This window comes from Lathyrus oleraceus, chromosome 6 (genome assembly GCF_024323335.1).
Source record: "Lathyrus oleraceus cultivar Zhongwan6 chromosome 6, CAAS_Psat_ZW6_1.0, whole genome shotgun sequence".
Lineage (NCBI taxonomy): Eukaryota > Viridiplantae > Streptophyta > Magnoliopsida > Fabales > Fabaceae > Lathyrus > Lathyrus oleraceus.
The window spans coordinates 58,547,967-58,572,141 of NC_066584.1; the positions used below are offsets into that span (position 1 = coordinate 58,547,967).

Consider the following 24,175-nt stretch of genomic DNA (forward strand, 5'->3'; position numbering starts at 1 on the left):
GGTGAAGCAGCCTATCAGAATCTATAGAGATAGATCATGAAATGCTTGGCCTAAGTCAGAGTACATAGACAAAGTGTTGAGACACTTTAATATGAATGATTCCAATCTGGTTATGTGTTTTGCTTAAATGGTGGCACTGTGAGCTTGAAAAGTTCAACGCAAGATGCAGTTGCTGATTCTACAATTGAGGCCGAGTATATTGCTGCCTTAAGTGCAGCAAAGGAAGCTGTTTGGATCAATAAACTTGGCATAGTCCCTAGCATTATGGATCCCATTGGTCTCTATTATGATAACAATGGTGTTATCGCACAAGCTAAGGAGCCTAGATCTCACCAACGATCCAAACACATACTTAGGCGTTGTGTGAAAATATGTAAAGTACCTACACTTGACAATGTTGCTAACCCACTGACAAAGCCTCTTGCGCAGCAGAAGCATGATGGCCATACTAGATCAATGGGCATACGGGGTATGCCTGATTGGCTCTAGTTCTAGTGGGAGATTGTTGGTGTAAGCCCTAGAGGCCAATACTTTTGGTACTTGTGTCGAATTATTTATTAATAATAAAAAGGCATTTTCTTTATTATGGTTGATTAATAAAGTCCCTAGAATAGATAGTCCGTTTAATGTATTAAGTGTGACTTAATCATGAGAACACATTAAACATAAGGGCACTGTTCTTAAACTATCCGTAGTCGAGCTTTAATGTGAAGTGGGATAACATTAAAGCATTAAGACTATTATGTTTGTAGACTGATGATCACATCTCATGGATCATGGATAAAGAGTTATCAAGTCTTAAACATAGGTATGAATATTAGGAGTAATATTTATACCGGATTGACCCGCTATGAGAATACTATATAAAAAGTTATGCAAAGTGTCATAAGTTATTCTCATGGTGATAATAGTGTATACCACTCTTCGACCTGAAACCACTATGGATCCTAGATGTAGAGTCGAGTGCTTTATTGCTGATCCAACATTGTCCGTAACTCGATAACCATAAAGACAGTTGATGGGTACTCCACGAAGCATGCTGAGGGACATGAGTGTCCTAGATAGAATTTGCCAATCTTGCATAACAGGATAAATGTCTATGGGCCCAATATTGAACTGGACAAGGGTGACACGGTCTATACCTTGTGTTCAATATAGACATAAGGGCAAAGGGGTAATTATACACATAATTATTATCACATGAGGTTTTGTCAGATCACATGACATTTTCGTGACTTGGGTAGCAGTGATGTGTTGCTAGATACCGCTCACTGTTTATTATGTTAAATGCGTGATTTAATATAATTGCCAACGCCGCGAAAACCTATAGGGTCACACACAAAGGACGAATTGATGAGAGATAGAGTAACTAAGGAACACCGTAAGGTACGGTGCACTTAAGTGGGAGACGAAATATGGTAAGGTACCAAATACTTAAGTGATTTTGGGCATATTATAAGATATGGACCAAAATGCACTTAAGTGGGCTTTTTAGCTTGAAGCCCACACAAGTGGTTCTATAAATAGAACCCCTTGGGTAGAAGCATTGTGACTCCAACCCACTCAGATAGAAATTCAAGTAGAGACTTGGAATTTTGTTTCCCTCTTCCTCTCACTCAAAGCCTTCATTCATAACAGCTAGCACTGCGATTGAAAGAATCCGTTCGTGTGGACTGAGTAGAGACGTTGTCATCGTTCAACGTTCATGATCGCCCCGTGGATCTGTATCAAAGGTTTTGATCATTATCAGAGATCTGCACCAAAGGTTTGAATCGCCACAAGAGGTAACGATTCTATCACTGATCATGCCCATTCGTAAGGATCACTAAATGGAGAAATTTTTAAATTCCGCTGCGCCTTGGATGGCAATTATCCTACAGTTGTGTTGTCGGAGATCTGCGTCACCCTTCCCCATTTTCTTAAATAGAGTATGGGGCATTAGATTGATTGTAACGCCTCCGTCGATAAACACCTTGTTTTCCGCTACTCTATCAACCTTCGCCCTTATGAACAAAGGATTTAGATGATACATCATCCTTGGGCTGGGTCTTTCGAATGCGGCCTTATGTTCCTCCACTACGTCGTTATTCATGACGTAGTAACACAGTGGTTTCCCTCCAACCGTTTCATCTGGCATAAAGTCCTCCTCCGTTTCATAGACTTCGGATACCATGTCGTATTCAGCCGGTGTAGCGGGAAATTCATGATCATCAAGTTATTGACAAGCTAGAGATCAATTTACAAGAGTTGCCACCGCGCTTTTATTGTTTCCAAGGGAAAAGGGAAAAGTACGAACAAAATCCAAATAGTAAGAAGTTTTAAAAAAAACTAATAAAAGTCAGAGATCACAGGTAAGGGGGTTGGTTACACAGAGGAAAGGTGTTAGCACCCAAAGTGTCCTAGGTACTCCTAGGGAGCCCTTTTTGTGTGCATATGTATTTTGTACAAAGTGATGTTTACAAACAAATAGAATGAGGGGATGAGAAAAGAATTCATTTATTATATTTTTGTGTTTGACAAGACCTTTGGTCTTGTGCCTACGTACCAACATAAAAATGAGGGATCAAAACCTCGTAGTTCGTGCTATAAATTTCAAAATGAGTGTGTTGGTTTTAACAAAAATTTAAGTTTGAAAGGCACCAAGGTCTGAAATGATTTGAATGGGTTAGTTCTTTTTGGATTTTTGAAAGTTTAAGTCAAGTATAGTTAAGTTCATTTACAAGTTTGATTTAAGGAAATGAGTTTGAAAATGCAATGGCATAAGGCCAAAGTTTGTATCTTTTTTGCAAAAGTGGTCAAAGTTTAGAATAAAAGTAGTTCACACAAAGAAGATTTTGAAAATGGAGGGAGAGATTTTGAAATTAAAGAAATGGGGAGAAGATGAAGGGACTATCCTATGTACAAAAATTAAAATTTTAAAGTTGAAAAGATCTGACCAAATGAGTAGCAATCCAATAGACAAGTATGTCAATAGAAACCCAGAATTCCCTTGGACTTTTAGATTCAAGCAACACTCAAATGCACAATTGTATTATCTTGAAGAGCAAGGCATCAAATAAAGATGGCCTCATCCAAGCTTATCCACTTCATGATCTTCTTCCAAATAGCTCATGGATCAGATGAATTCCACAAGTCACAGGTTCAAAATGACAACTTCACAATGATCATGTGGCAGATGAATCTTAGAGAGATCTTGAATGATGTATCAGATGAATTCAAATTGCAAGCACTTGGTTCTTCACAAATTGGCATTGGCTAAGTCCATTAGCAAAGGAATGTTGCCTAAGTTCTAAGTCCATTTGGGCAAGATCAAACCAACAGTCCACTCACAAGTCTTTTAGGGTTCTTGTTATTATTATGTGCATTAATGGTCAAAGACCACACAAACAAGCAAAGTATACACAAACAAAATAATATCACACAATATGGTCCAAATGGACAAAGTGAAAATTACATTAACATAAACAATTAGAATGATATGCATAATGGCAAATGATATAAAGTACTAAAAGTAAATTGCATTGAAGTAAAGACTTGAAATTAAAAGTTAATAGTTAGTAAGTTAGTAGTTAGTTTTGTTTTGTTTTTAATTTCAAGACATTCTTTGGAGAACAATTAACCCACTTGCCACAAGCATGGATCCTTGAACCAAAACTTCTTCCAAAGGAAGGAAAGAAGGCCAAGTTTCCACACAATACCATGGAAGAGGGGAGACTTACAATCTCACTAACTAGAATGTCAATGCCTTTGTGTCAACAATTTAGCGCTATGTTAAGCAATCGTAATTGGACTTATATAGAAGTCATAACTATTTGAGGTCGGGCAATGGACTTTTGGTATTAATGCATGTTGGAGACATAGTATTATGAACTATGCTCATTAAACATACTACACATAAAAATATGCAAAAGGTGTGGCCTAATCTCATCCATACTCATGTTAATCTTTCAATCAACTAGCATTAGGACTTTGAGATGTCATTGGCCAAATGGAAGTGAATGAATGAAGAAGGGGAATTAGATGAAGAGGGAGGGAGATGAATGAGATCACAAATTGGTCAAAGGAGAACTTTTACCAAATTAATATCATTCATTCATTTTGGGAGATGGAATGTACATTCCATCAATCCCCTAAATCCAATGATATTAATTTGACAAAGTCAAATCAACCTTAACCAAGGCCCAACAACAAACAATCAAACTTAAACAAGTCAATACAAATGGTCAACACAATTTAAATGGCATTTATTCAATAAAAAATAATAAAATAATGCATTAAATTCAAATATATTTTGTCCAAATCCTAAAATCTCATCAAAACATAAGAAATAGCCATGAGATTTATCATAGGTCAAGCAAGGTCAAAGGACCTTGGAGAAAAAATTTCATAATTTTTGGACACTTAAAAATATTTTTAAACAATTAAAAACAAATGAAAAATCAATTAATTTATGAAAAATATTAATAATGATCCAAAAAATAATTTTAATTCAGAATATGAAAGAAAAATAATTGAAATTTTTTGGTGAAAGTCCCATATTTTTTGGATCAATATTGAATTTAATATGAATTATTGAAGAAAATGCAATTTAAATAAAATTCAAAAAATGCTAAATTACGTGGACCATCAGATCTCCCTCATTAATTGAGGTGGCAGATCTGATGATCCAAAACGCGCGCTCCACATACACCTGAGTCAACCGCGTGACAAAAGGAGTAATCACAAGGAACGATCCAGATTATAACATGAGGCTTGGATCAAGTGGTTCAGATACAAGACACATCATGACCGGAGCCATAGCTCCGGTTGTCTTCTCCGGTGAGCTTCACCGGACTGGTCATCATGAACCATCACCCAAAAAAGAAACAGGGACATGATCTTAAAGGAAAAACATCAATGAGCTCGAATTTGACCTCCAATTCTCCCAATTCCAAATATATTAAGAGATATGTGGAATTGAAAAATGAGGTACATGATCTGAGTTGCTTCGATTTGGCCTCAAAGCAACTCAATCTTCTTGCCTACATTGGTAGGACTTCAGACAACCACATAATCAATGGAATTGAGCAACAATTTAAGAGAATCGAAGAGTTTAAAATTTCTGCAAATTACCTTCAATGGAGGTCTGAATACGATGGATCTTGCTTTGAATTGTGCTTGGCTTCACTTCAATTGCTTGCAGGAGAGGAATGGAAAGGTTTAGAAGCAATGGACTCCTGGAGAATTGAATTCCAAAACAGTGGAGATTCAAGCTCAAATTCAAATGAATTTATCAGGGTTATCCTATGAGAGTGAAGGGTTTTCAATGGAGATTCAAAGCTGGCGCAATGTGTGTGTCATTTCTGAGCAAATGCAGATGTATTTATAGAAGAATCAAGTGATATTTGCACACTCATTTCCACTTTCCAAATTTGGCAAATTGATGATGCAAAGTTGCATGGGCGCGCATAGGCCCATGGAATGATGGTTTGAAAGTCCAAATTGAAGATCATATGCTTTGAAGATTTATTGGATTGCAAGGCACATGTGCATTGTTACTTGAAGTTGGATCCATGCCAAATGATACCAGCCTGTTTAAGCCATGCGTAGCCTATGCATTTCAAGTCCAAAATGAATGAATTTGAGCTCTTTGGAAAAGTGAGATCAAGAGGAACCAATTTGATGTTGAACACTTTTTCATTTGGAACTTGGAACTTGGAGAATTTTGAGGTGGAAGTTTGGAAAAATTTGAAATATCAAAAATTTTCTAAGTGTCAAGCCACATGTCTCAATATTCCACCTTGCTTAACCTTTTATAGGAGCTTCAAATGAGAAACGTGTCTTCATCAAAGTTGTATCTCTATCGAAGAGCTTCAAAGTGGTAACCAATTTCATGTCATTTGGATTTGAAATGATAGAGTTATGCATTTTTGAAGTTTGGCAAAATCACTTGATCAATGGTATAGGTCAAAAGTGACCTATAATTTAACCTCATATCACATGCTCAAAAAAGTTGAATTAGCTACCACTCCAAACATCAAAGTTGAAGTAGACACATTGAATTTGATTGTGCAACTTGGAAATATTTCATATCATAAAAATTGAGCAAGTTATGGCCTTGGGAAGTTGACTTTCAAATTAGGGTTTAGACAAAATGACCTATAATGTTTCAATATAGAAAATGATTTTCCAAGCGAAACTAGCTCTAGGTATCAACATGAAAGTTGTTTGGAATATAATTTAGAGTAAGTTTTATATTGGAATAATTTTCATATGGTGAAAATTGTAGGATATAGGATCTAGGGAGACCCAGTTTTGATCAGATGAATTCATCTGGCCAACCACCATCAACCAACTTGCTAATTTTCAATTCTCTTGACTCTCTTGGCTCATGGTAGATCACCCCTCGACTGCAATATAGGATATTTTTTCTTTCTTATGATATCGACATGTTTTGGTCTTCTCAGCTTTCAAGCGTTCAATGTGTCGAACTCTGTCATCCAATTGGGCCATATCTCTAAGATACTGAGTTTCCAGCTTTTTCGTTATAGAATAATCTAAACCCCTGACTGCTATCTCGACTAACTCGTGCTCATGGACTTAAGTAAAGCATCACGCTTTCAACAGAACTTGTTTAAGTACTGGTCAACCGACTCAGTAGCCCTCTGTTTGACGTTGGCTAGTTCTTTAAGGCTAATTTTCGACTGCCCCATGTAGAATTGTTCATGGAACAATCTTTCCAAATGTGTCCATGTTTGGATCGACTGTGGAGCTAGCGTTGTGAACCATATAAACACGTTTTTTGTAAGAGAACTTGGGAAGTATTTTAACTTCAAATCTTCATTATTTTCTATGTCTCCAGCCTCAGTCTGATACCTAGTAACGTGTTCGACTAGGGGTGGCAAAATGGATGGATTGGATGGATATGGATTGGATCGTTAATGGATGGATCAAAACAATCCATTATCAATTAACAATCCACTAAAAGTTTTTTAAAAATATCCAATCCAATCCATCCATTAAGAATAAAAATCCATCCAATCCATCCATTATCATATTTTTAGTGGATGGATATCCATCCATCCATTTCTTTTTCCTTTAAAATTTTTCTTTTTTTGAAAAAAATCACCTTTTTTTTTTTAAAATAAAACAATATCAGCTTTTTTTTTGAGAAAAAATTTTTTTTTTCAAAAATTTTTTTTTTTTGTATTTTCGAAAAAAAAATTTAAAAATTGTTTTTTTTTTCAAAAAAAAATATTTTTTTTTATATTCGTAAAAAAAAAAAGTTTCGAAAATTAAATCAAAATTTGGTATTTTTCAAAATTATTTTTAAATTTTTGGAAAAAAAACGATTTTTTGTATTTTCAAAAAAATATTTTTTTTTTCGAAAAAAATAAATTTATTTTTATTTTTCAAAAAAAAATATTTTTTATTTTTTAAAAAAATAAAATTAATATTTGAAAAAAATTATTTTTTTAAAATTAGATAAAAAAATCCATTGGATCATTAAAATGTGTTGGATGGATTGGATAATCCATGCTTATAAATGGATGGATTGGATCAATCCATTAACTTAATTTTTTATGTAGTGGATGGATTGGATGGATTTTTTGATGGATGGATTGGATGTATTTTCTCTAAATGGATCCAATTGCCACCCCTATGTTCGACAGTGGACTCCTCAGTATCCCTAGCGAACTTGGTAGTTTTCGGGAATTTCCATCCCCTAGGAAGTTCTGTTTGTAAGACAAAGTCTGACAAGGGTGAAGAGTAAGTCGGCCGCTGTAGGCTTGGGCTTATTCTATTTTGTATTATGATCCGTTCGACGATAGCCTCTAGGTTTTTCTCCCCAACGGTTGCCTCATGTCGAATCTGCCTGACCACATGGTCGGGATCCTGGTTTCTGTTGACCATAACCACGAGAGGTCTTCGTGCCACCCTTGGGATCTGTTCGAATTTCTAATATTCTTGTTCGATCATATCGTCCGTCATTTCCTCTTGTCGGGTCGGGGTTTCCGGTCGAGGAGGAGGCATTGGATTTTGACGAACCGGCACCCTTTGAGCCCCTAAAAAGTCTCTTATCCTTGTCATTTGAGTTGTCAATTGCTGGTAACTCTGTGTCGAATCTTGGATCAAAGGCCTCGGGATGGTTCTCATTTACTGAGTTAACATATGGATCATTTCATGGTTACTCTCATCCATCTGCTGTCTCATAACGGCGACAGAACTCAACGTAAAAGTTGGGACCGACTAGGACGCCAGTCCGAAACCTGGGGATCGACCGAATGGGGATGCCAAAGGTCCTAACCCCTGGTAATGTGAGAATGGCGATGATGATGTTTCGCCAAAAGTTGAATAGAGATTGTGCATACTTGCCATAAACTCGGTCAGCATTCCCAACGTCCTATATATGGGGACGGTAAAGCTGGGCATGTATTGCCCAGAAGTTCCCATTGTTGTTGGTGTCGGCGTTTGTGGCTGACACGGTGTTAGAATTGGCCCCACAAACGTTGTCGAAACCTCCGACGCCACGCAGGAACCGACATCGGCCGCCTGTGACGTCGTTATGTCTCCTGCCGAAGACATCCCTTCGTGTGGTCGAGGCGACGTCATTTTTCCACTGCGTAGTCGCATACACTAAACACTTCGGGATCCCGCCGGGTGTGCCAATTTATTTTTCGCCAACAATCTTTAGCCTTCCTATCAGAGGGTTACTTGCAGGACCGGCTACAAAGTCCTAGACTTAGTGTTGAGTGTATGGTGGTTTAGTTGGCAAAGTCTTTGGAAAATCAAAAGGAGTGTATATAACTCTTGGTGAGTTGAAAATACAGTAAAATAAATGCAATAAAAGACAAAAGTCTGGTGGAAGTAAACGCAACAAGGTAAAGACAATTTGATAAGTTAAATGACTGATAAATATAAGTGGAAGCAAAAGTACATTTTTCGTAGGGAGATGACTCTTTTCTCGTAAACGCTTTGGTACTTCAAGTGCACTCCTACTGCAAATGCTAAAAATATCATGTTTGAAATGATCCCTACAACTTGCATAAATACTAGTAAAAATTAACCGTTGGGAGGTTGCAAATCTGTCTCGAGATGACACGTGTCGGCCCACTTCTCCCATGTACGTAGGTAACTACCCACGTTTCTGCCACCCACGATCGCTTGATCATGGAGTGATATCCTTCGACTTCGACTAGCTCCTTTTTATGTCGACCCTGGACTGTCAGCTTTCCTCATCGACCTAATCTTCCGACGGACTTTCTAATCGACCATGCTTTGCCTTCTTGGACCGAAATTTGTCAGCTAACAGCACACCAAATTAAACTACGTGAATAGTAGATTAATAATACTGACGTTTGCAAGCTTGATTTCGAAACCTTTTACCTATTGATTTTACATGTATTTAAGAAATGTTTCAACCGATCTGACGACATGTTCAAGAGTTTACTCTACTTGATATTTTAGGCGTTATTCATGATAAAATGCATGTTATGCTGTATAACTGATGCAAATTAAAAATAAAATCAAATATAAGAAAGTTTTAAAAATGGCCAGGACAAAACTGTTATAAAATTCGAAAGACAATTCAAAGAATGTGTTCATCAAGTCCTTATCTAGGTCAAGGTTCAAACAGCTTGAACTTAATCAATTATATCGATGAGTGATTAAAATTTAGAGAGAACAGCAAAGTGGTCAATAGAGAAATTAACATCACAGTCATTTTTAGATATAGTGTGGAGATTTGTAAAGTATGCATCAAGAAAACTCGAAAACATCAAGACTTCCTCTATTATGCATCAGACACGACGCATAATGGCTAATCATTCTTGAGCCAGAGATTATTTTTCTTCACCATAGATAGATACTAAAATTGAAATTATGATTCTGTACAACACCAACTAGGTTCCACTTTTCCAATGTACTTCTAAGTTTATTTCTCAAAACATGGCCAACATTGAACCATGAAGAAAAACGAAAAACACTCCAACGTACTCTTCCTCTTGCATTAATTTATGAACATACAAAGCAACCCAGAGACATAGTTAATTAGAAACACAACACAATGAAGCTTATTATACAAATCAGAAAAGAAATTTACGACTGTCTCACACACCAGCACTCTAAGGCAAATCAGTCATCTTAACTCCGACTATAGACATGAGAAAGTGAAGCTTTTCGTTGATTTCGGCTGGGTCCAAGAGGTTCTCCTTGACAAAACTGGGAGGTTCAACTCCAGTGAAGATGTAGAGAGCCTTCAATTCATCTGCACATGATGCTTGGATTGTACCTTCATATCCTATTATCTTCCGGACGACATGAATCTGTTTCCATATGTTCTCGTCGTTGAATAGAACCTGCAAAAACTCAAACCGTTAGCACACGATATTTGATCCCGGGCCTCGGCCTATTGTGCCTATGACTCAGACCGCAGAATGTTCATCATCTAGTAGCAAGATTATTGTATGAAAATACACTCAAATTAGGGGCTTCTACCTCATCAGAAGAGCAAACAAAGTTTTTTTCAGAAGCACATTTAGATGAGGTGGACTCCTGTTCTTCGGACGAAACAAGAACCTCCAACGAATCTGTATGCATATCAACCGTGACATTTGAAGGTTCTGCAAAAAAATAAACTAATTTAGATATTGGCCTAAAATCTATATGGAATCCAGAAAGGAAATGGCATATACATATATAAATATATACTATGGCCTATGGTCTAACCTTCATGCAAATCAATTGTATAAGAGTGCGCTCCCGCATCTATTCTGTCTTCGTCACACGAGTGATACTCAATTTCATCAGGGATTTCTCTTGCATCTGTATCTGCATCGGACGAGTTCATTCTTTTGTTATTTTCACACAAATCTGTTTCTTGATTCACAAGGTTAGATATGTTCTCATCTAATTCCCCTTTCTTCGATATCACATGCTCGAGTTCCTTAACCTCAAATGAGTCCTCAGCTACCAAAATATGAAGAACCTGCGTTTCTATCAGCAAATCGCCACTTGGTTCCTCTTGAAAACCTCTTCCATCCAGCAACTCAGGTGTTTCATCCACCGGCTTCTTTTGATCATTCAAACCATCATCCTCTAACTCTAATATACCGCTTGTAGGTTCACAGGATTCCACCTCATTGCAAACACTCGTATTATCATCGTGGATCGTCTCGTTGTTAACTTTTGAATCTTCTTGGTTCCTCATATCTCCGTCCGTCCCCATATCCTGTTCCTCTTCCCGTCCCACTTCCATGTTTTCAACAACTTGATCATTTTCACTTGTTTCACTAGAAATGCCTCTCATATCATTCCTACCCTCATCTCGAATTTTTTCTAATAGCCCTTTTGTTTCTTCTTGCATCTTTTCTTCATCTATATCACCCTCTTTCACGTCATCTTCACATTCCTCTAAAACAACCGTTGCGTCCCCAAATTCAAAGGGTGCTTTAAGTTCTTCAGTCTCATCAAAACCCTTCAAAATTGTGCCTCTACTCATTAGCCTCTCCTCACTACTTTCTCCACTTAGGCATCCTTCCATCTTCTCATCATCGTGATTTTGTGATGAAGGTTCCTCCTCTTCCTCCTGAGCGAAATAGTCATTGTTGTCTTCTTCAGAACAATTGTGCTGGACAACATTGTCGACATCACTTGAACGATGTGACAAATCAGGCTCGAACTCCTCTTTCACATTTGAAGGTTCTGCGAGCAAATAAACTAATTTAGTTATTGGCTTAAAAATAAATGGAATCCAGAATGGAAAGGGCATACCTATATACATAAATATATACTATGGCCTAACCTTCATGCAAATCAATTGTACACGAGTACGCTTCCGCGTCTATTATGTTTTCGTCACACAAATGAAACTCAACTTCATCAGCAATTTCTCTTGCATCTGCATCTGGTGAGTTCATTCTTTTGTTATATTCACGCAATTCTGTTTCTTGATTCACAAGGTTAGATATAGCAGGCTCGACTTCTTCAACCTCAGATGAGTCCTCAGCTACCAAAGCATGAAGAACATGCATTTCTTTCAGCAAATCGCCAATTGGTTCATCCTGTAAACTTCTTCCATCCAGCAACTCAGAAGTTTCATCCACCAGCTTCTTCGAATCATTCAAACCATCATCCTCTAACTCTAATATACCTCTTGTAGGTTCACATGATTCCACGTCATTGCAAACAATATTTGTACTATCGTCGTTTCTTGACTGAACCGAATGAATCATCTCCTTGTATACTTTTGAATCTTCTTGGTTCCACATTTCTCCATCCGTCCCCAAATCCTGTTTCTCTTCCATGTTTTCAACAACTTGACCAATATCTTGATCATTTTCACTTGTTTCACTAGAAATTCCTCTCATATCATTCCTACCCTCATCTCTAATTTTTTCTAATAGCCCTTTTGTTTCTTTTTGCATCTCTTCTTCCTCTATATCACCCTCTTTCACCTCATCTCCATATTCCTCTAAAACAACCGCCGTGTCCCCAAATTCAAAGGATGCTTTGAGTTCTTCAGTTTCATCAAAACCCTCAATAATTGTACCTCTACTCATTAGCCTCTCCTCACTACTTTCTCCACTTAGGTATCCTTCCATGTTCTCATCATCATGAATGACACTGTCGGCATCGCCTGAATGATGCGTCAATTCAGGCTCGAACTCTTCTTTCACAACCCCGTGTTCATAATCATTATCCAATATCACAGTTTCCTCATTAACATCAACTATTTCGCTATCTCTCTTCGCTTCATCGTCTTTGTCTATATATGTAACATCAATATCTTGCTTAAAACACACATCTTGAGAAGAATTAAGCCTAGGCTTAGGTAGCAACTTACTCATTAAACTCTGAGTGCACCTATGGCTAACCAAGAAGAAACAACAAGGCATAGAAACTACAAGACCAATAGCAGAAGCAACTAAAAATCCTGGAACAACAAGAGGAACAGAAGTTGCTACAAAACCAAAGACTAATATCTTCCTTCCTACATTGAGTCCCCTCTCCAACATACAGTTCACTTTGTCGCCACTGTTGGCATTAGGCTCAAACCAGTGTTGTTGACTAGTACTAGTAATAATAGTATCCATATCTTCATCTTCTGTTTCTTCCAAATCCATCATATTCTGCCTATTTGGATAAACAACTTAATTTAGTGCTATCATATAAGTGATTATCTATAATTTAGATTTTGTAACAAAAATATAAAATAGTCAAACTTCATTCACATAAAGTGCTTTCCTAAGCTATCCTAGGAAACAGAAAATAAGCTGAAATGAAAGAAGCTTTAACTATATAAGCATGTCAGTTACAATTCCAATTTGTAGAATAAAAATCTGTTTGAAAAGAGAATAATGAATGAGAGGAATATAAAGAAGAATAAGAAGCAAGATCATAGATTTACCTTAACTAGATATAGGATGAAGAGTAAGCTTCAAAACTTCAAAGAGCTAGCTATGTCAGTTTTTCACCCTTAGTTCTATGATGGCTAAATTCAATGGAGGAAAGAAAGTGTGTGTTCTGATTCATGATTCATTTATGTTTGTCATTGAAACGTGCTAGGAAGAAAGGGGTGACATGTGTTGTGGAAAGAGAGTGCCACGTGTTTGTCTTTTTGCATGCAAATGCAATATTTAAATATGTGTGCCATGGATTTGAATGCTCTATAGTGTTATATCTACTCTCCATTCACCCATCATTTTAGTCATTCATCTATCTTCTTTCTAAAATAATATTTTTTTATCTAATTAATTTTTATGTATTTTTATGTATGGAATATCAATTATGAAAGCGATTTATCTAATACGACTTGTAATATAACATTATTGAATGGACCAACAAGACTTGCATCTAATTTTCATTGACTTAGAAAAGACATATGATGGATTGACTATAGAGATTTTATGGAGAGTTCTAGAGAAAAAAGACGTTAAGATTGCCTATATTCGAATAATCTAAGATATATATGAAAGGATATTAGGGTGGAGAGACATACGATTTTCTCATTATTACTTTAGTTATAGGATGGAAAGACGTTATGATTGCACGAAGGTTCAACCATAAGTTCCTACATTTTTACTTTAGTTATAGATGTATTTATGAAACACGTCCAAGAGCTAGCATCGGGATATATTTTTTTTGCAGATGATATAATCCTACTTGGAGAGTCGAATGAAGATTTAAATGATAGGTTGGAGACTTGAAGACATGTCTCAGAAACAGATGGTTTTCACCTAAGGAGAAGTATGACAGAGTATATTAAAGGTAAGATCGGCAAAATGAGAAACTTTTCTAACCTAGAGGTGAAAGTTGAAGATCATATCATCCCACAAGTCAAATATTCTGGATCCGTAATTCAAAATGATGGAGAAATAGAAGGGGTTTAAACCATTAAATTCAAGCTAGATAACTGAAATGGAGGAGGATATCAGGGATTTTATATGACACAAAAGTACTACTCAAGCTGAAGGAAAACTTTAATCGAACAACAATAAGACATGTTATGTTATGCGTGACATAATGTTGGACGATTAAGAGTAAACACGAGATTAAAGTAACTGAAGCAGAAATGTGGATGTTCCGTTGGATGTCTGGATGTGGGATAAGTTTATAAATGACAATATTAAAGAGTGTTGGGATAGCACCTATAGTAGAAAAGATGATAAAAAAATATGCTTAGGTGGTTTGGAAATATAAAGAGAAAACCCTTATAATGCAAAGAGAGTAGATCAGATCGAGATGAGTCAAACAACTAGATGTAGAGGAAAATCTAGAAAAACTATAATAGAAATTATTAAGAAAGATCTCGAGATTAACAAATTGGATAAAAATATGATATTAGATAGAATATTATGGTGGAATTTGATCTATGTAGTTGATTCCTCTTATTAACATAAGACTTGGATGTTGTTGTTGGTTATATATAATGACTTAATAATATTACTAAACATATTTTGTTTTTTGTTTTTTTCTTTAAAACTTCCCCTCCAAACCACCGTTTGAGCATGATAGAATTTGGTGTTTCTATTCCCAAATTTGATCCAATTTTCTCTAGATTTTTGAAATCATAAAAGTTATTTTTCTTCTAGAATAGTTGAGAATTGTTCCTGAAGCTATTTTTCCAACTGGATGATATCAGATGATGAAGAGATATCCAATTGCTGATTGACACCTTTAATAAGAGCCTCAATATGTCTTTTCCTCTTAAAAATATTACCAAAGGCCTCCTTGTTGAAAATGATGGATTTTTCCTTGACGCTAGCCAATGTAACCGTTGCAGTAGGACCAGAAGCATTCCAAGTATTACCAACAAGTTTCTCATAATCAAGGTGAGAAATCCAAGCTGCTTGAAAGTGACTTTTTTTAACGTTGCCATTTAGACTTGCTACAACTGATCAATAAAGGGTTATGATCAGAATCATGTTGAGGAAGGACTTCAGTTATTACATGAGGGGGCACTAATTGCCAATCGACGTTCACCATGGTTTTATTCAACCTTTTTCTAACATGTTTGACCATTTGAATATTCTTGAGCCATATAAAAATGTCTTCGATTGTATGTAAATCCACTAAATTACAACTAATCATTACCTAAGTTGGACGACAAGCCTATGTAGGATGGAAATTGCCATCAGATACTTATATGAAAGCCCGAGATCTTTGTATCTTACGAAAATTAAATGAATATTATTAGTTTTTCCAATTTTATTTTCGCTTCCCTTTTCATATGGAAAATATTCGCTTCCAATGTGTAAAGTTAACATGGTATCAGCAGAAACGACTTTGATATTCCATCAACTTTTCACTTATCTCATCTCTTATTTGACCTTTCACTACATCCTCTATCTCAACTTGCATGTGGTTTTCTGCTATCAATTCAACCAGATTTCATTTCAGCAATGTTCTTTCCCTCAAGATAAGGTAATTTTTTCTTTCCCCGTGTCCTTACCACATTGGACCCCCGAGATTACCCTTATCTTTCCCTACTTAATCTCTTTTCAATTTAGTAAAACTAGTCATTTTACAATTTCTCTCTCTCTCTCTCTCTCTCTCTCTCTCTCTCTCTATATATATATATATATATATATATATATATATATATATATATATATATATATATATATATATATATATATATATATATATATATATATATATATATATATATATATATATCACTCTCTCTCTCTCTCTCTCATCTTCACTGAATATCTTTTTTCATCTCCATATCTCTCTTTATCAATCAAGAAACTAACCCAGAAAATTACACCTTCTTCAACCTTTCCACAGATAAATCTAGGAAAAACATCAAACTTCATACACCACATTCAATTATATTCATCATACCTTTAACTTCCTAGAAAAAACTAGAAAAATGCCACCAATCTTTAACCTCATTCATCTCTCCTTCAATGTTTCCTAGCAAAACCAAGAACACCTTCATCGATCTTCAACCATTTCCCCATAAAATCTTCAAAATCCTCAACACATTCAACAACTTTTATCCAGAATTTTCATTTGCCTCAACCCTAAAACCACGATCTTCATCAATTTTCAAAGATCTTACAACTTTCCCTAGAAAAACCCATCACCCCTTCATTGATATCCAACGATTTACACCGTTTTCCCAAAAATACTTCAAAATATTTCGACAACTTCAACAGATTTCCCCAACATCTTCATCAACCTTCAACAATTTTCATCATCCTCTTTTTCCAATTCGAAACCCTGCCTAAAAATCCCCTTTATATTTCTTCTTCAATTTCTTCTCTTCCTCAATCATGATCAACGACGACTCAACCAACGAAGAAACTCCCCCGCCACCCAAATGTCAACATACAACTTCACCTTCACCAAAATCCAATTCCACCATCAAAGATTCACATTTTTTTCTGATCCCACACAAAACCCTCATTGCATTTATCAATATGACATGCTTAAACCTTTCTTTATGCACCCTAGTGACAACCTTAGCCTCTCCCTTGTTACTCCTCACCTATCCAATACCAATTATCACTCATGGTCATGCTCTATCAAAATGTCTCTTCTTTCCAAAAATTAGTTAGGGTTCACACGATGGAGCCCTAACTAGCCCTCTTGTCTCTGATCACACTCAAGTCTCTTAGGATCATTGTAATACTATGTGTAGCGGTAAATTCATGATCATCAAGCTATGGATAAGCGAGACATCAAATAACAAGATTCGCCACCGCGCTTTTATTGTTTCCAAGGTAAAAGGGAAAAGTACGAACAAAACCCAAAAGTAAGAAGTTTTCAAATCAAAACTAATAAAATGTCAGAGATTACAGGTAAGGGGGTTGGTTACACAGAGGGAAGGTGTTAGCACCCAAAGTGTCCTAGGTACTCATAGGGAGCCCTTTCTTGTGTGCATATGTATTTTGTATAAAGTGATGTTTACAAACAAATAGAAGGGGGGATGAGAGAAGAATTCATTAATTATATTTTTGTGTTTGACAAGACCTTCGGACTTGTGCCTACGTATCAACATAAAAATGAGGGATCAAAACCTCGTAGTTCGTGATACAAATTTCAAAGTGAATGCATTGCTTTTAGTCAAAAAATTAATTTGAAAGGCACAAAGGCCTAAAATGGTTTGAATGAGTTAGTTCTTTTTTGGTTTTTTTGAAAATTTTAAGTCAAGTATAATTAAGTTTATTGACAAGTTTGATTTAAGAAAAGAAGTTTTGAAATGCAATGGCATAAGGCCAAAGTTTCTAATTTGCAAAGGGTCTAAGTTAAAAAAAAGACAAGCACAAGCAAAGAAGTATTTTTAAAAGGAGGGAGAGATTTAGAAATTACAGAAGTGGGGAGGAGATGAAGAGACTAATCCTATGCACAAAATTAAAAGTTAAGAGTTGAAAAGATCTGACCAATGGGTAGCAAGACAAGAATGTCTTATAGAAATCCCAAATTCCATTGGATATTAGAATTAAGCCACAAACAATGCATACACTATTATCTTAAAGAGCAAGGCATCAAATAAAGATAGCCTCATCCAAGCCTTAGCCATTCCATGATGTCTTTCAAATTTGCCCATGTAGCAGATGAGTTCCACAAGTCACAGGTTCAAAATAACATCTTCATAATGATCATGTTGCAAATGAACTCAAAGGGATCTTCAAAGACGTATCAGATGAAGTTCAAATTGCAAGCACTGGGTTTCACAACAGTTGGCATTGGCCAAGTCCTTTAGCATAGGAATGTTGCCTAAATTCTAAGTCCAATTGTCCAAGATCAAGTCAACAGTCCACACAAAAGTTTTTTAGGGTTTTTGTTGTTATTATGTACATTAATGGTCAAAGACCACACAAACAAACAAAATATACACAAGCAAAATATATCACACAATATGGTCCAAATGGACAAAATGAAAATGGCATTAACATAAAAAATTAGAATGGTATGAATAATGGCAAATGAATATAGACTTGAAATTAAATAGCATTAAAGTAAATGGATTGAAATTAAATGTTAGTTGTTAATGAGTTAGAAATTAGTATTGTTTTGCTTTTGTTTTTTTTTTGTTTTAAGTCATTCTTTGGAGAATACTCAACCCACTTATCACAAGCGTGGATCCTTGAGCCAAGACATCTTCCAAAGGAAGGAAAAAGGCCAAATTTTCACACAATACCATGAAAGAGGGGAGACTTACAATCTCACTAACTAGAATGTTATTCCTTTTGTGTAAAAAATTTAACGATATGTTAAGCAATCGTAATTGGACTTATGTAGAAGTCACAACTATTTGAGGCCGGACAATAGAATTTTGGTGTTAATGCATGTTAGAGACATAGTATAATGGACTATGCTCATGAAACGTACCACATACAAAAAGAATATGCAAAAGAGGTGGCCTAATCTCATCCATACTTATGTTGATTTTGCAATCAACTAGCCTTAGGATTTTGAGATGTCATAGGCCAAATGAAATGAATGCATAAAGAAGGGGAATTAGATGAAGAGGGAGGGGAATGGATCATAACTCAAATTGGTTAAAGGAAGACTTTTACCAAGTTAATATCATTCATTCATTTTGGGAGATGGAATGTACATTCCATCAATCCCCTAAATCCAATGATATTAGCCTAGCAAAGTCAAATCAACCTTGACCAAAGCCCAACAACACAAGTCAAACTTACACAAACCATCCCAAGAGGTCAACACAATTATTTGGCATTTATTCAATTTAAAAATACTAAAATAATGCATTTAAATTATATGTGGGTTGTCAAATTCCTAAAACCTCATCAAAACACCAAAGAAATGGCCATGAGATTTATCATAGGTCAAACAAGGTCAAAGGACCTTGGATATTTTTTTAAAGAATTTTTAAAGACTTAAAAGTATTTTTAAACAATTAAAAATAATCACAAAATCAATTAAATCATGAAAATATTAATAATGACCCAAAAAATAATTTTAATTCAAAATATGAAAGAGGAATTTATTTAAATTTTTTTAGTGAAACTCTCATATTTTTTGGATCAATATTAAAATTAATATGAATTAATGAAACTCAAATGAATTAAAGCAAAAATCAAAAAATCGAAAAAATATGAGCCACTTGATCTCCCTCATTAATTAAGATGGCAGATCAAGTGGATGGAAACGCACGTTCCATGGTGGAATGTAGTCAGCGCGCCACACGCGTGGTAATCAAAACCAACGTCTAAGATTACAACATTTCAAATGGATCATGTGGTCTAGAGACGTGCCAACACACCGCCGGAGCCAGAGCTCCGGTCTTCTTCTCCGGTGGACCTCACCGGACTAGTCCACCCTCAACCATCACCAAAATAAAAAAGGAGGATATGATCTAAAAGAAAAAATGGTGTAGAGCACGAATCTAACCTCAATTTCAACTAACTCCAAATATATAAAAAGATATGAGGAGTTGAATTTTAAGGTGTGACAACTGAGTTGCTTCGATTTGATCTCAAAGCAACTCAATCTTCTTGCCTACATTGGTAGGACTTCAGACAACCAAATATCCAAGAGAATTGATGAGAATTGAGTGAGAATCGAAGAGATGAAGTTTTCTTAAATTTACCTTCAATGTTGTGCAGAATTAGATCTTGCTTGCTTCAACCTTGATCTGATCACACTTGAGAAGCTTGCAGGAGAGGTTTGGCAATGGTACAAAGCTTTGGATCCCGGAGTTTCTGAATCTCCAAACAGCGAGATTCAAACTCAATTTTCAAGTTGAAAATTCGCAGGTTTTCCTTTGAATGGTGAGGGTTTCAATGGGGGGCAAAGCTGGCGCGCAAGGTGTGTTTGAATTGAGCTCAAAGGGTCTGTATTTATAGCAATTGGGACTGATATTTGCACACTTGAAAAATTGCTAAATTTGGACATGGTGATGCACAAGCTTGCATGGGCGTGTACAGGCCCATGAAGCAATCCAATTTGATCCATGTACAACTGTTCTGAAGTTCAAATGAGGCTTGGATGTCAAGGTAATGTGAAATAGGATTTTTGGCATTTGTTCCAATCATGCAGACCTGTTAAAACCATGCACATCCTTAGCAGACTTCATCCAAAATGCATGAACTTGGGTTCTTTGGAAAGATTAGATCAAGGGGAACAACTTTGATGTTGAACACTTTTTCATTTGGAACTTGGATCATGGTGAAGTTTGAGGTGGAAGTTTGGAAATTTCAACATGTTAAAAATTTTTCTAAGTGTTAAGCCATATATCTCAATATTCCACCTTGCTTAACTTTTTATGTGAGTTTCAAATGAGAAAAGTGTATTCACAAAAGTTATATCTCTTTCAAAGACCTTCAAAATGTTCACCAATTTCATGTCATTGGAATTTAGAATGATAGAGTTATGCATTTTTGAAGTTGAGGAAAATCACTTGTTCAATGGTATAGGTCAAAAATGACCTATAATGTATCCTCATATCACATGCTCATAAAAGTTGAATTAGATCTCACTCCAAACATAAAAGTTGAATTAGACATCTTGAATTTGATTGTGAAACTTGTAAATCTTTCATATCATAAATATTGAGCAAGTTATGGCTTTGGGAAGTTGACTTTCAAATTAGGGTTTAGACAAAATGACCTATAATGTTTCAACATAGAAAACGATTTTCCAAGAAAAACTAGCTCTACATGAAAGTTGTTTGGAATGTCATTTAGAGTAACGTTTATCTAAAAATAATTTTCATATGGTGAAAATTGTAGGAGATAGGGTCTAGGGAGACCCAGTTTTGATCAGATGAATTCATCTGGCCAACCACCATCAACCAACTTACTAACTTCCAATTATCTTGACTTTCTAGGCTCATGGTAGATCATATATGGGTAAGATGATGCATTTTGAAGTATCCCTTTAGAAATTTGAATAATTGGTGAGATAGCTTGTTGGAGAAGTTACTCAAGATACCCAGTCAAACTAGGGTTTCCAAGGCAAATCACTTCCAAACTCTTGAAGAATACTTGATCAATATGACATGTAGATATCATTGGTACTCATATATGATGCTTTGAGACATTGTGAATCAATCCTTGGTTGTGCTCTTAGCTATTAGGGTCTTAAACCCTAGATATGAGCTTGATAGATCAATGATGATCATGCCCCACCTACAAAAGAGTTAGGCAAATGCAAAGACATATTTTTGGTTTTTTGGTTAGTAAAATGATAATATACAAGTATGGTACAATCACATAGTACTTGGTGATCTCTCCCAAAACAAACCCAATGAAAGAGGGGTAAGGAGGATGCCAAGGTATGATCCTAATGCTAATGCATATGATGAAATTGCATGAGGGATCTTAGAGTCAAAATTAGGGTCTTACAGCTGCCCCTATTTAAGGAAATTCTAACTGAGGAGGTGAAGGTTAAAATCTTCATATCGAGTCGGTAGAATGGGCTTAAATAACAACATAGAAACAAATTTTGGTCCCTAAGAGACCTCATGATGCATATGATATGTATGTAAAAAGCAAATTCTTTGTGGTGAAATATTTCCACAAAGGAAAAGAAATTCGAGAGACCGAAGATCCGCAAGAGTATAACGCTTTCCGTGAGGAAAACTCACTAGGGAGACAGAGACTCTAGGGGGATAAAAGGTTACGCGTAGGCCAGGCTACGCCTTAAAACTGATGGACGGACTAAAGGAACTCCATAAAATGGAAAGACTTAGTCGGGGAAACAAAACATATGCAGGGGATTACAAGTAGATCAGGATAAAATTGAAGTTCCTGAATCAATGCAGGGAAAAGCGATTTCACTAAGGAAAAGCGCACTTAACTCAACCGGGGAAGAAATAAACTTCAACACAGGATGAGCAGAATTTCATTATCCACTACCTGCTACGGGGTAAAAGTCTAATAGAGGGGACACCCGTCATCAGTTAGGATGAACATATCAAGGATGACTCGCTGGTGTCGCATTACGCGAAAAACCGGCGGGAAAACGAAACAACAGAGCCGCCACCGTGCGTTATTTATCCCAAAAGAGGGAAAGGAAACGCTCGAAGTAAACCTGGAAAAGACATGGTCTCGCGACCAGAGAGAGATGGGATCGGGAGTCGGTTATGCGAAGGGAAGGTATTAGCACCCCTACGCATCCGTCGTACTCGACGGGATCCACGCTCAAAAGAAAGGATAAGGTTGCTAGAAAACTGCTCACAAACTGCACACACACGGCTGGAAGGACACACAGAAAGACAAAAGAAACGGGAGAAGGTAACTCGACAAGATATCGCATCCTGGTCCTACGTAGTCTGTCAGGCACAGACATCAGAGTCGACGTAGTTCGGGACAGGGGAAACGTGCTCGCTAGGATGTCGCATCCTATACATACGTATCTTCTTTGACTGAAGGAGAATCAGAGCACTCGTAGCTCGGCTAATGCACGCCAAACAAAACACAAACAGGAAACCGACTGCCAATTGCTGGACTTACGTCAGACTCCACACAAACAAGCAAACATGGAAACCGAATGCCAATCGCTGGACTTACATCAGACTCCAAGCACACGATAAACAAACACACACAGGAAACCGACTGCCAATCGCTGGACTTATGTCAGACTCCAACAGACACAAAGGGACGAAAAGCAAAAGGTTGCCCGGAGAGATCAGCTCAATCTCCTGCCTACGTACCTCATCTGGTATGAGGATCAGGGCGACGTAGTTCCCCTTAACAGGGAAAGAAGTTCTAACCTAACCAGAAACAAAGGGAGACACAAACTACTAGGGAGACTACGACTCGAGCCTAGAAGTTGTCATGCATACGATCCCTATGTTGAGGTTTCTATCCTAACTTGCACAGGAAGCAAGCTAGCCTAAACAGCACAATTAATCACAAGCACAAAAGCAAGCACACACACTATATGCAAACAGATGGGCTCATACAAGGCTAGGCTTTAGTCAAGGGGTCATGTCAACCTCGACAAACAAGCCACTGGAATGGGGTATGATTAGCTCTTAACCCTAACATTGAGAGTTAGGATGAAGCAGATGAAATGGAGATGAGGGTAAGACCTCACAGCTCTTATCCCTGGCCTGGGAGAGCTTCAGACAAATGAAAGTGTGGGAGTCCAGAATGTGGGACTCTACTCCACATGACTGACACAACAAAGATCTTGGGTTTTGATTCAAAGTGCATCAACACAATGGTGTGAGCAGGATGAATGACTCAACTGAATAGCAGGGGATGGATTACACATCCCTTGTATCTGCCAATGCCTCTTCACTTAGGAGGTCTTTGTATGTACAGGGCACAAAGATAAACAAACACAAGCATTGCCTCTTAAGGAGGGCTTCAGACAGGTGCCTGCCCACATAACAGGACAGGTCTTCCAGACTACATGAAGTCAGAGGGTCATTACCTAGTGGTAAGCAAACCACAAGCCAAGCTAGGCAACTCAATCAATGAGTTAAAGCTACTAAAGTACCTTCTTGATGAGCAGAACCTGGAACTCGTGCTACAAGGCTTGGCAATGCTTCCAATCTCCTCTACAATGCTCAATGAAGTAATTGATGATGAATTGGATGCTCTAACACAACTGAATCCAGCTCAATTTGCAATTTCCATGGAACCTTCAAGCTTTGCATATGATCCAAACTGGCACGATTGGCTTCGAATTCACGTCCAAACCTACTCAAATATGCCTCATGAACATGAATCAAGCAATAGGAATAACTCTTGTTTGAAGA

General features: G+C 36.7%; 1 protein-coding gene across 1 annotated transcript; it reads right to left on the minus strand.

Annotated features, from left to right (window-relative positions):
* Positions 1 to 9,793: 9,793 nt before the first annotated feature.
* On the minus strand, positions 9,794 to 13,525 carry LOC127092882 (uncharacterized). The gene is made up of 5 exons (XM_051031774.1): positions 13,388 to 13,525; positions 11,783 to 13,113; positions 10,708 to 11,682; positions 10,477 to 10,601; positions 9,794 to 10,337 (listed from the first exon to the last, which is right to left on the minus strand). The coding sequence occupies exons 2-5, from the start codon at positions 13,104 to 13,106 to the stop codon at positions 10,104 to 10,106; spliced, it is 2,658 nt and encodes an 885-aa protein (XP_050887731.1). The 5' UTR covers positions 13,107 to 13,113; positions 13,388 to 13,525; the 3' UTR covers positions 9,794 to 10,103.
* Positions 13,526 to 24,175: the final 10,650 nt, after the last annotated feature.

What these genes read in the sequence shown, in the direction of transcription:
- LOC127092882 (XM_051031774.1), bottom strand. Translation starts at nt 13,106, where the DNA reads ATGATGGATTTGGAAGAAACAGAAGATGAAGATATGGATACTATTATT. An exon ending in TACAATTGATTTGCATGAAG is followed by an intron (nt 11,683 to 11,782) that starts GTTAGGCCATAG and finishes ATTTGCTCGCAG; the next exon opens with AACCTTCAAATGTGAAAGAG. An exon ending in TACAATTGATTTGCATGAAG is followed by an intron (nt 10,602 to 10,707) that starts GTTAGACCATAG and finishes ATTTTTTTGCAG; the next exon opens with AACCTTCAAATGTCACGGTT.